This window comes from Mesoplodon mirus (assembly GCF_964341445.2).
Source record: "Mesoplodon mirus genome assembly, chromosome: 1".
Taxonomy (NCBI): Eukaryota; Metazoa; Chordata; class Mammalia; order Artiodactyla; family Ziphiidae; genus Mesoplodon; species Mesoplodon mirus.
This window is the reverse complement of record NC_138976.1, coordinates 59,057,127-59,070,449: the sequence shown is the minus strand read 5'-3', so window position 1 is coordinate 59,070,449 and position 13,323 is coordinate 59,057,127. Positions and strand designations below refer to the sequence as shown.

The window sequence follows — 13,323 nt, the reverse complement described above, 5'->3', positions numbered from 1 at the left end:
TGAAACTCATACCATTAAATAATAATAATACTCCATTCCCTCCTTCCCCCAGCCCCTGGTAATTACTATTCCATTTTCTGCTTCTACAAATTTGACTATTCTAGATATCTCATATAAGGGGAATCATACAATATTTGTCCTTTTGTGTCTGGCTTCCTTCACTTAACTTAATGTTTTCAAGTTTAATCCATGTTGTCACATGTATCAGAATTTTATTCCCTTTTTAAGGCTGAATAATAGTCATCATATATATTTATCACATTTCGTTTATCCATTGATCTATTGATAGAACTCTGGGTTGTTTCCACCTTTTGGCTATCGTGAATAATGTTGTCATAAACACTGGTGTACAAATATCTATTCAAGTCCTGCTTTCAGATCTTTTGGGTATATAGCCAGAAGTGGAGTTGCTGGATCATACAGTAATTCTAATGTTTAATTTTCTTTTAGGGACCTCAGTATTGTTTTCCACAGTTGCTGCACCATTTTACATTTCCACCAACAATACACAAGTGTTATAATTTTTCCACATCTTCACCAACTCGTTAATTTCTTTTTTTTCTTTTAATAATAGCCATCTTAATGGGTATAAAGTGATATCTCATTGGTTCTGATTTGCATTTCTATAACAATTAGTGATGTGGGACATCTTTTCCTGTGCTTATTAATCATTTGCATATCTTTGAGAAATGTCTATTTGAGTGTTTTGCTCATTTTTAAATTGGTTGGTGGTTTTTGTTGTTGAGTTGTAGGAATTTTTCTATATTCTGGATATTAATCTCTTATCAGATCTATGATTTGTAAATATTTTCTCCCATTGTGTGGGCTGCCTTTTCACTCTGTTGTTAGTGTCCTGTGATACACAAAAGCTTTTAATTTTGATGATGTCAGTATGTCTAATTTTTTTCTTCTGTTACCTGTGCTTTTAGTGTCATATCCAAGAAATCATTGCCAAATCCAATATTATGAAACTTTTCCCCTGCGTTTTCTTCTGAAAGTTTTATTCTTTTAACTCTTATGTTTAGGTCCTTAATCCATTTTGAGTTAATTTTTGTATACGGTTTAATGTAAGGATCCAACATCATTCTTTGCATGTAGAAATCCAGTTTTCCCAGTACCATCTGTTGAAAAGACTATCCTTTCCACATTGAATGGTCTTGGCACCCATGTTGAAAATTGACCATATACATAAGAGCTTATTTCTGGGTTCTCTATCTATTCCATTGGTCTACATGTCTGTCTGTATTCCAGTTCCACACTGTTTCGATTACTGTAACTTTGTAATAAGTTTTGAAACCAGGAAGTATGAGACCTCTAACTTTGCTGTTCTTTTTCAAGATTGTTTTGGCTATTCAGAGTCCCTTGAGATTCCATATGAATTTTAAGATGAATTTTTCTACTTATGCAAAAACAACTTTTTTAAGTCATTGGGATTTTGAGAGGGATTGAATTGGGTTTGCTTTGGGGAGTATTGACACCTTAACAAAATTGTCTTCCAACCCATGAACGTGAGATACCTTTTCATTCATTTATGTTTTTAATTTCTTTTTTTAGCAAAGTTTTATAGTTTTCAGTGTACAAGTCTTTTGCCTCCTTGGTTTAGTTTATTCTTAAGTATTTTATTCTTTTTGATACTCATGTAAATGGAATTGTTTTCTTAATTTCCTTTTCAGATTGTTCATTGTTAGTGTTTGTTAGTGGCCAGAGTAGTCACATGGCCAAACCTAAAGTAAGGAGGTGGGGAAGTAAAGCCCACCCATCATGGGACGGCCCTGTAAAGTTACATGGCAGAGTGAGCCCACACAGCGAGAAGTGAAAAATTGGGTCCTATAACATGATATTCCATACTGAAATTTTGAGGGTCAAATTTAGCATTGTTTTTCCAGGGCCCTTCTTCAAAGTAGTCTGTTCCCACCTCTTCAACCTACACAACCACAGTGAAAATGTAAAAAGGCAAGGGAATGAAGGGAGTACGCAAAGGAAGGAGGTATCAAGATGCCTAAGTAAATTGTTGGCGTCTAACCAGACAAGCAGTAGGTATGGGGGAAAGAACACAAGACAGTGAGTCAGATAGAGGATCTGCCCCCCTTGATCTTGGGACGGTCTCTTAACATCTCTGGGCCTCAGTTTTCTCCTCTGGCAGTAAGCTAGATCATCTCTTAAAGACCTTTCCTGTGTTAACGCTGCCATTCTATAAAAATTCTAATAGTGCTGCCCCCAGAACACAGAACAACGTTAGAAAATCCATTCTCTGTACAGATCCAGAGGCACACACATCCATGCAGGTGACCATCTGTGTGTCTCACTGATCTCATCTTCTGCCTTACATCTCAGTTTTATTAGTGTGCTTTTTTGCATCCCATACCAGCTGGAATCTCCTTGCAAGAGAGAAGATAGTCTTAACTAGATTTACTGTCCCCAGAACACTAGGCACCAAATAGATATTTCTTAACTGAACTGAGAGAAAACCTCCACTATCTTTAATTTTGAATGATTTATCTTGCATTTTAAACCTCCAAATAAATCTCCTCTGGAAGCTAAGTTTCTGGGGTCACAACAGCAAATTCAACAAGTACAAATTTAGAGGTAATGAGTTTTCTCTCACAGTTGCAATCAGTTTATTTTACTAATTCTATGCTACAAAGGCTTGAGTAGACACCATATCTCAGTTTAATATTTTGGAATTTTAATGTATCAAAATAGGCTCAATGACTATGTAATAAGTATAACATTGTACATGTCCAATGCAGGCTTGGTTGTCAGAAGAGCTGTCAGAAGGCCAAGGTTCTTGACCTATAGAGAAATGAGATCAGTATTTAAAATTGTTCTCCTAGTCTGTTGAAAATTTTTGGCTTGAAAATCACATAAAGAGTAAAATGGAAGCAGACGTTAGACATTTACCAATTAAAGTTTGATTCCTAACTATTACTATATAGTACGTGGGGGTTTTTTCCCCCAACTCATTGCATTTGAAGAAGTGATTTCTTTCAGTATAAAACTGGCATAGGAACTAATTAACTTGAGAAAATGTCCAATGAGTAAATCTTAATTGCTTCATTTTTTTAAAGTTATTACAGGGACATAGACAAAAATAGGTACTTTGTGTTCCCCAGAAATTTTTACTTTAATTGAATGAGTAACAGTCACCCTCCAAGCATCCAGAGAATAAAAACATCTCCCATTTGCTTGGGAATGGGAAACATAAGAAAAATGCCATGGGGAAGCCACATCAAATGTATCACCTCAAAACCCATGGAAACAGTCAAACAGCTCATCAGGAATGTGTCCTTATTGGCTTTATCCATGGCTTACTTCTCCTCACCTCTCCTTCTAGGCTGCCCCATCAAAGGCCACCCTACTCCCAATATCACCTGGTTCCATGGTGACCAGCCAGTTGCCAATACCACAGGACTGACGCATCATATCTTGGCAGCTGGACGGATTCTCAAGGTTGCAAATCTTAGTGGCGGGTCTCAAGGGGAATTCAGCTGCCTTGCTCAGAATGAGGCGGGAATGCTCGTACAGAAGGCCTCTTTAGTGATCCAAGGTAAGAAACCCTTCAGGCATTTTGTGCCAGGCTTGTTTCTTGAAGAAGAGAGTCTACTTGGAAATCTAATTCTCCAGCAGAACAAAGTGATTTCTGATCTCCAGTGGTTCTTAGAACATGAAAATGGAAGCCCAACCATGTTGCCATATGGTGAGGCTCTTCAGAAAAGCTACCCACCCCCATCTCAGCAGACCCCAGAAAAGTCAGTGCTGCTTTCATAGATGCGCCCTTCTGCTTATCATGTTACTGCTGCTCAGGACCAAGGAGATATTGCCATATAGCAAAGCAAATGTGTTTCCTTTATGCTGGTTTAACTAGTAAAGAGCACACACACACACTCGCAAAGTTGCCTACTAAGAAAATACAAGTTTTCTCTGTTGAGCTGGTTTAAAATTACCTCTTGATGTGAACTACGTGGTTACTGCCCCTTCCTCGGAGAACCAGGGCTGGTGCCAGGACCACTGATCACCCAGAAGGGTCTCCAGCTACAGTCACATGCCAAGTGCTTTCCTGGAACCTTCTCTGTGGCCTGTCCACGAGCAGACTGAGGAGTCTCTGTGGCTCATGCATTCACCTTCCAGGCACCTGGGCAGGTCAGAGAGCCCTTGGGTGGGCCCTGGCATTCACGGCCCCAAGAACGGGTTGTGAATGAGCCCAAAACAGTGGGAAAGGAGCCTAAACTGGCCTTGTTATAGAAACTACATGAGACTTTTGAGTTTTCCATAGACTGGTTCTACCTGTGGCCTATGTGTGGTACTTGTAGGGAAAGCAAAATTCGACTGCACGTACCCTAAAATGGAGGTTTCCGTGGGAAGGGACAGAGTTCATCCCAGAAGAGCACATAAGGGGGGAGATTTTCCTGAGTGTGTAGGTTTTCCCCTGAAACATCCTCCTCCGCCATCTCACTTTCCACACAGGAAAGTCAATGTTGCATTTTCTTGCCAGCCAGGCACTCTCTGCTGAAAACAAGAAGGCAGTGCCTATCTGCAAGATTTGTAGCACACAAATCTTTTGAGCGCAAATAAGCACTCAAAATTTACCAGCCCAGTTATTTTTAACAGCTTTCCTACCAGTCAGTCCCAGACCCCCAAATAGAAAATCCAAAGAAATGGCCTTTCTGACCGACGTCATCATGAAAAGTGAGCCTCTCTGGACAGGCTGTTTTTCTGTACCATATACAAAGTCCAACTCCAGTATAGACTTTTAAATATGATTGTTAAGTACCTCTGATATTTTTATATCTCTTTGTTGAAAAATAAAGTCACTTTCTGGTAAACTAATGGAAGGAAAGAGTACTTTAGGAAATAGGTTTAAAAATATGAGAGCTCCAGCCACTGATGAAGTTCCATGTGCCAGGCACTGGGCTAGGCCCTGTACTTTCTTTATATCCAGTCCTCACAGTAGCATGACAAGATAAGGGCTACTGTACTCACTTTATGGATGAGCCAGCGGAGGCCCCTGGAGACCATGTGACATGCCTAGATTGGTGGGGAATGGAGCCTACCGCAGGGCAGGGCCTCATTCATGACAGCATCTCATTCCTACCACACCCCACCCCACCACTCTGAAGGAATAACATGGGCATTGATGCTATCTTCTTTTCACCTCTGATCCTCCTTCTGTGATAGATTACTGGTGGTCTGTGGACAGACTGGCGACGTGCTCAGCCTCCTGTGGTAACAGGGGGGTTCAGCAGCCCCGCCTGAGGTGTCTCCTGAACAGCACGGAGGTCAACCCCACTCACTGCGCAGGGAAGGTGCGCCCTGCTGTGCAGCCCATCGCCTGCAACCGGAGAGACTGCCCTTCCCGGTGAGTGCGCCGGATGCTGGCTCAGGCCGCCCACTCCCAAGGATGGGCCTGGACTTTTAGCCAAGTTCATGGCCAGCCCTTGTCTAGCACTGAGAGAGCTATATTAAGTGCAGTTGAGGGGGCCTGACGTCCTTCCCTGTAAGGCCCGGGCCCGCCAGCCTCTCCACTGCGCAGAAAACATCCCTCAGGATGAGCCTCCTCTCTTGGCTGTTTCTTCCCTCACTATTCAGCCGGCTAAAGGCTGCCCAGACTTCCCAAGGGCCTGACAGGGTCTGTTCAGGGGCCAGGAGCATCACAGGCCCTGGCAAGAGAGAGCTCCCATACTGCAGTAAGAAGCTGGCTCTGTGGTTGGTTTGTAAGAAAAGACACATGTTTGCAGTTGAAGTGTTTAGGGGAAGGTGACTATTAGCCTATACCCCAGCTCCTCCCCTTTCTTCTAGCTGTAAATACCTGTGCTCATCAGTACTCCAATTTAGTTAAGGAAATATTATCCTCTCTTCTACAAAGGGTTGCATCCTGCTAAAGTTGACATAAATTTCCATTTCCCATAGTTGCTTCAACTTTGGGTTTACAGTTGACCCTTGAACAAGGCAGAGGTTAGGGGCGCCGACCCCGAGCAGTCTGAAATCCACCTATAACTTGATAGTCACGCTCCATATCTGCAATTTCACAGCAACGAATGGTGTAGTACTGTAGTAGGTATTTCGTGAAAGAAATCCGAGTATAAGTGGATCTGTGCAGTTCATACCTGTGTTGTTCAAGGGCCAACTATACATTCTCTGAGTTTGGGTCCCTTATATAGCTCAGAATGACACCCACAGTCTCTGCCTCTTCCATCTGCCTTGAGCAGCTGTACCGAGCAGTACCCTTCCCCTGCCACCCAGTGTCAGGCAGCAGCTAAAGGGATAATGGATGGGCTTGGAGTTGGCACCAGCATGGCGCCCAGAGCCCGGGGAGACTTGGCTGGGTCCTGAAATGCCCCTTTACTACCTATCTGTGGGACGTTCATCCACTACTTAGGCAACTGCTTTGTGTTTTGCCAGCTGAGTCATAAGAAGCAGCTGAAACCAGGAGAGCCTCAATGAAATATGAAACACACTTGTTAATATCAGCAGTTTGACTTGCTGACGGGAAGGTTTCCACGGGAATGATTAATGTCCTTTTATACTCTTCCTGAACTGTAACATAGCCCGTACCTCTCTTTTCTCAAAGCCCCCACCCCAACTCCTGAAAAATTGCTGAAATGGATATTTGGAAATAAAAGTTGATTGAAAGGCAGGCCTGACATTCACCAGGGATACGAGAGGCTGGAAGACGGCCCTTGCCAAGTTGTGTGAAATGAAGAAGAGGTCTTGGACGTGCCGGGGACTTTTTGATTTGCTGTGGTGATGGTCAGAGTCAATCAGCCTTATTTATTTCTGCAGATGAAACAATGGCTGGGTCTGCTTGTGTTTCAGTGCCCCCACTGTCTGCCTGTTTCCTAAGTGGCTGTGCTCCTGCGAGATGGAACTCTGTGTGCAGTCATCTCTCTCCAGGGCTAATGGAGCAGGGGAGTTCCACCAAATTAAATAAGTCACAGATCCAGATTCAGGAGGAATTTGCTCCCTATCCCTGCTACTTACCTCTCCTGAAAGCCAGATGTGGCGCCACTGGACTAGGAAGTGGCCACAGGCTCACCTTTGCTTGGTTTCCCCACCAGGCTTCCTGGGCACGTCAGCCCCCTTCTCTGCACACAAACAAGTGTGACCCTCGTAGGCTTTCTGAATAACACTGCGAAGTCCTGCTTTGGCCCAGGTAGCTGTTTCAGCCACTTCATTTAGATAAATTTTTTTCTCAGGCAGTAAAACAAAATGTTTTCTCTAGATGGAATTAAATGGCTGGAAAGCACCAAATTTTTTTCTCATTCTTTTCCCCAAACTGCACCCCCTTCCCCTCTTCTTTGAGAATTAGCCCAGGGTACAAACATCCAAAGAGAACCCCTCCACATTTGTATACAGACCAAGGATTTCAGTGTTTCCCAGCTTACAGCTCGGCTTTATGAGGAAAGCCATTTGTCTCAGTCCTGGTCAGTCTCACTTCTGAGGGCCCGAATTGCAGTTGGAAGCTAACATCCTGAGAAAAACTACTGTCACCACGTATACAGCCCTCTAAGAGGTGTAAGACCTATGGACTGTGACTCACGGGCGTGGGAATTGCTCCAGAAAGCTGGAAGGAACTTCGTAGGTTTCTGAGGGATTAAACAAAATCAAATGAGACGTGGGTTAAGGCGAGGTAGAAAAAAGTGAGTACAAGCAGACAGAACTTGGCTTAACCGAGACCCAGACCGCCTCCAGGGTCAGGGAGCGACCCAGGTCTGGATCTGACTTCCCTGGGAAACTGTCCCTTCTCTGCCCCACACTTGGATGCCATTAGGAAGTACCAGAACTGCAATGCAGCGTAACCAGCTAAAGGACTGTCTTCCCAGAATGTGTCATGTGCAAGCTCACGGCTTTTGGGGCCAATGTTAAGAAAAGGCAACTGATCTTCAGAAAACTCTTTCACATTGCACCTTTTTAGTCAATTTCCAAAGGGTATTTGTTTCCTGTGGCTGCCACAGCAAATTACCACAAACATCGTTGCTTAAAACAAGAGAAATCTATTCTCCTACAGTTGTGGAGGCCAGAAGTCCAAAATCAAGGTGTCAGCAGGGCTGTACCCCCTCCAAAAGCTCTGGGAGAGAATCAGTTCCTCGGCCCTTGCAGCTTCTGGTGGCTTCCGGTGTCCCTTGGCTTGTGGCCACATCACTCCAACCTCTGCCTCTGTGGTCACACTGTCTCCTCCTTTTCTATGTCCAATCTCCCTCTGCCTTTCTCTTATAAGGGTAAGTGATAGTATTTAATGCCTACCCAGATAATGCAGGACAATCTCATCTCAAAATCTTTAACTATATCTGTAAACACCCTTTGTCCAAATAAGGTCGCATTCACAAGTTCCAGGGATTTGATATAGATATCTCGGCGGGGAGGGGTGGGGATTTTCAGCCTACCACCCCAAGCATATACTGTGAAAAGAGACATGGCCCTGCAGTTAGCTGCTGTGTGGTGAGAAGAGGAAGGTGCACGGGGCTCCTTTTCTGAGAGTGTATGGCATCGTCCCTCTCCTCAAGGCTTGACTCTTTGCCCTGACTCTTCTTCCTCTTTCCAGGTGGATGGTGACCTCCTGGTCCGCCTGTACCCGGAGCTGTGGGGGAGGTGTCCAGACCCGCCGGGTGACCTGCCAGAAGCTGAAAGCCTCTGGGATCTCCACTCCTGTGTCCAATGACATGTGCACACAGCTTGCCAAACGGCCAGTCGATACCCAGGCCTGTAACCAACAGCTGTGTGTGGAGTGGGCCTTCTCCAGCTGGGGCCAGGTGAGAGGGCTTTTTTTTTTAATTTTTATGTTTTATTGAAGTAGAGTTGATTTACAATGTTTCAGGTGTACAGCAAAGTGATTCAGTTGTGCATATATATTTATTCTTTTTCAGATTCTTTTCTATTATAGGTTACTATAAGATATTGAGTTGAGTTCCCTGTGCTATACAGTAGGTCCCTGTCATTTATCTTTCATATATATAGTAGTCTGTATCTGTTAATTCCAAATTTATCCCTCCCCCTTCTTTACCCTTTGGTAGCCATAAGTTTGTTTTTCAAGTCTGTGAGTCTGTTTCTGTTTTGTAAATAAGTTCATTTCTATCATTTTTTTAGATTCCATATATAAGCGATATCATATGATATTTGTCTCCTTCTGACTTACTTCACTTAGTATGATAATCTCTAGCTGCATCCATGTTGCTGCAAATGGCATTATTTCGTTCTTTTTTATGGCTCAGTAGTATTCCACTGTATATATGCACCACATTTTCTTTATCCATTCATCTGTCAATGGACATTAGGGTTGTTTCCATGTCTTGGCTATTGTGAATAGTGCTGCAATGAACATTGGGGTGCATGTGTCTTTTGGGGTTTTTTTAAATTAATTTTTATTGGAGTATAGTTGATTTACAATGTTTTGTCAGTTTCTGCTATACAGCAAAGTGAATCAGCTACACATATACATATATCCATTCTTTTTTAGATTTTTTCCCATATAGCTCATTACATAGTATTGAGTAGAGTTCCCTATGCTATACAGTAGGTTCTTATTAGTTATCTATTTTATATATAGTAGCGTCTATATGTCAATCCCAATCTTCCAATCTATCCCTCCCCCTCCTTCCCTCCTGGTAACCACAAGTTTGTTCTCCACATCTGTGACTCCATTTCTGTTCTGCATACAAGTTCATTTATACCATTCTTTTAGATTCCACAAATAAGCGATATCATATACTTGTCTTTCTCTGTCTTACTTCACTCAGTATGACAATCTCTAGGTCCGTCCATGTTGCTGCAAATGGCATTATTTCCTTCTTTTTTATGGCTGAGTAATATTCCACTGTATATATGAACCACATCTTCTTTATCCATTCATCCGTTGATGGACATCTAGGTTGCATCCATGTCCTGGCTGTTGTAAATAGTGCTGCAGTGAACATTGGGGTGCATGTATTGTTTTCTCTGGATATGTGCCCAGGACTGGGATTGCTAGATCATATTGTAGCTCTATTTTTAGTTTTTTAGGAACCTCCAGACTGTTCTCCATAGTGGCTGTAGTAATTTACATTCCCACCAACAGTGTAAGAGGGTTCCCTTTTCTCCACACCCTCTCCAGCATTTGTTACTTGTAGACTTTTTAATGATGGCCATTCTGACTGGTGTGAGGTGGTACCTCACTGTAGTTTTTATTTGCATTTCTCTAATATTTAGCGATGTTGAGCATCTTTTCATGTGCCTATTGGCCATCCATATTTCTTCTTTGGAGAGAGGTCTATTTAGGTCTTCTGCCCATTTTTTGGATTGGGTTGTTTGTTTTTTGTTGTTGAGTTGTTGTATGAGCTGTTTGTATATTTTGGAAATTAAGCCCTTGTTGGTCGCAGTGTTTGTGAATATTTTCTCCCATTCTGTAGGTTTTTTTCATCTTGTTTATGGTTTACTTTGCTGTGCAATGGCTTGTGAGTTTGATTAGGTTCCATTTGTTTATTTTTGTATTTACTTCTATTGCCTTGGGAGACGGTACTAAGAAAACATTTGTACAATTTATGTCAGAGAATGTTTTGCCTATGTTCTCTTCTAGGAGTTTTATGGTATCATGTCTTATGTTTTAAGTCTTTAAGCCATTTTGAGTTTGTTTTTGTGTATGGTGAGAGGGTGTGTTTTAACTCCATCCATTTACATGCAGCTGTCCAACTTTCCCAGCACCACTTGCTGAAGGAGACTGTCTTTTTCCCATTCTATATTCTTGCCTCCTTTGTCTAAGATTAATTGACCTTAGGTGTGTGGGCTTATTTCTGGGCTCTCTATGCTGTTCCATTGATCCATTGTTTTTGTGCCAATACCATGCTGTTTTGTGGTAGCTTTGTGGTATTGTCTGAAGTCTGGCAGGGTTTTGCCTCCTGCTTTGTTCTTTATCTTCAGAATTGCCTTGGCAATTCTAGGTCTTTTATGGTACCATGTAAATTTTAGGATTATTTGTTCTAGTTCTGTGAAACATGTCATGAGTAATTTGATATGGATCTCATTAAATCTGTAGATGGCTTTGGGTAGTATGGCCATTTTAACAATATCAATTCTTCCAATACAAGCGCATGGGATATCTTTCCATTTCTTTGAGTCATCTTTAATTTCCTTTATTAATGTTTTATAGGTCTCAGTGAATAAGTCTTTCACCTCCTTGGTGAGGTTTATTCCTAAGTATTTTCTTTTGGGGGTTGCAATTTTAAAAGGTATTGTTTCTTTTACATTCCCTTTGATATTTTGTTGTTGGTGTAAAGAAATGCAACAGATTTCTGTATGTTAATCTTGTATCCTGCTACCTTGCTGAATTTATCAGTTCTAGTAGTTTTTGTGTGGAGTCTTTAGGGTTTTCTATATATAGTATCATATCATCTGCATATAATGACAGTTTTAGCTCTTCCCTTCCAATTTGGATACCTTTTTATTTTTAAGATTTTTTTGATGTGGACCGCTTTTAAAGTCTTTATTGAATTTTGTTACAATATTGCTTCTGTTTTATGATTCGGTTCTTTGGCCATGAGGCACATGGGATCTTAGCTTCCTGACCAGGGATCAAACCTGCACCCACTGTGTTGGAAGGTGAAGTCTTAACCACTGGACTTCCAGGGAAGACCCCCCCAGTTTGGATACCTTTTATTTCTTTGTCTTGTCTGATTGCTGTGGCTAGGACTTCCAATACTATGTTGAATAGAAGAAGTGAGAGTGGGCATCCTTGTCTTGTTCCAGATTTTAGCAGGAAGGCTTTCAGCTTTTCACCACTGAGTATTATATTGTCTGTGGGTTTGTCATAAATAGCTTTTATTATCTGGAAATATGTTCCCTCTATACCCACTTTGGTAAGAGTTTTTTTTTTTATCATGAATGGGTGTTGAATTTTGTCAAATGCTTTTTCTGCATCTATTGAGATGATCATGTGTTTTTTGTCTTTTGTTTATGTGGTGTTATCACATTGATTGATTTCATATGCTGAACCATCCTTGTGAACTTGGGATGAATCCCACTCGGTCATGGTGTTACGATATTTTTCATGTGTTGCTGGATTCAGTTTGCTAATATTTTGTTGAGAATTTTTGCATCTATATTCATCAAAGATATTGGCCTGTAATTTTCCTTTTTGGTGGTGTCTTTGCTAGACATTGGTCTTTTAAAGAAATTTCTCCAGTGACTAAATCAATTGCTCAGGAGAGGGATCTAAACATGGGCATGTTTTAGAAGCCACCCAAGTGATTCTAATGTGCAGTCAGGGTAGAGAAACACTGTTCCGGGCCAAGAAGAGTTGAAGCTTAGCTGCTACCAGCAACTCCTTTCTCAATTCCCCATTGGAGGTTAACCAAAAAAGTCCCAGGTTAACTCAAGAGAGAGAAGAAATGGGGACTCAGCTGGACAGAGGGAGGAACCACAGTAACTTTCCATTTGGAGAGGAAATTTTATGTTTTAGTTATAACTGAAAAGAAAGACCAACACAAACTGAAGGTTCTTCATTAGGAAGAGCAAACCTGAGCAGTGACACACATCAGGACATGACAGAAGCAGCCAAGGGTGCAGTGTGTGGTGATGTCATAATTTCTGGGCCAGGTCATTGTTTCTGGGCCAGGTGGGACTGAGCACAAGTCAGGAACTCCCATTTGTAATTAGAGGCCTAGGTTTTGCCCAGTGCAGGTAGATAGGGCCTCTGTTTAGACAAAGCATAGTTGTCCTATTCATCATCTGACTCCTTCTCTGGTTTAGAATGTTGTTGGCACCAAAAATATATATATATATGGTGTGGTGCTTGAGGGAAATGATATAATTGTATATACTCTGTTTTTCCTAAAGACTGGGTTCAAAACTTACTGGAGACCTACTGAGCATCTAAGAGCTGCCTGCCAGGACTGATAATCAGCTGGTACCTACCAACTATGTGGGAACAACTGTTGTGGTTTGTCAGAGGCCCGTGCTAATTGGTAGGACAACTGTTTTGATTGGTCAGGCATAATTTCCGAATGGTCAGTATCTGAAACATACCATTAAGCTTGGCCTGCAAGGACATGCCAAAGCAACCACACAGCTCTAAATTATTTGTGTAACTATGAAATAGTGTGACTGAATGCTTGGGGGCTGTTAGCAACTTGAACTTATTGGAACTGGTATCTACACATTACTGCATTCATGTTCCTTCATCCCAACCCTGAAGTGTGTTCTTTGGAAAACGATCACTTGGAACATCCTATTAAGTTAATACACTGTGGTCATTTCTAATGAAGATGAAATGTTATTTGGGGAAAATGTGGCCACAGAATTCATTTGCAACTTATAAGCCATTTGTGTCCCAGGTGAGCCTGGGAATAATGCTCAACA

The 13,323-nt window shown here is 41.8% G+C and overlaps 1 protein-coding gene across 3 annotated transcripts in view; it reads left to right on the top strand.

The window, feature by feature from the left end:
* ADAMTSL1 (ADAMTS like 1) overlaps positions 1–13,323 on the top strand; it is a 473,180-nt gene that overhangs the window by 425,506 nt on the left and 34,351 nt on the right. For all 3 annotated transcript variants that reach the window (XM_082612434.1, XM_082612433.1, XM_082612435.1), the window contains 3 exons: positions 3,335–3,547; positions 5,176–5,356; positions 8,540–8,747. In XM_082612434.1, coding sequence (XP_082468560.1) covers positions 3,335–3,547; positions 5,176–5,356; positions 8,540–8,747 — 602 coding nt within the window. The remainder of the gene's footprint in view (positions 1–3,334; positions 3,548–5,175; positions 5,357–8,539; positions 8,748–13,323) is intronic.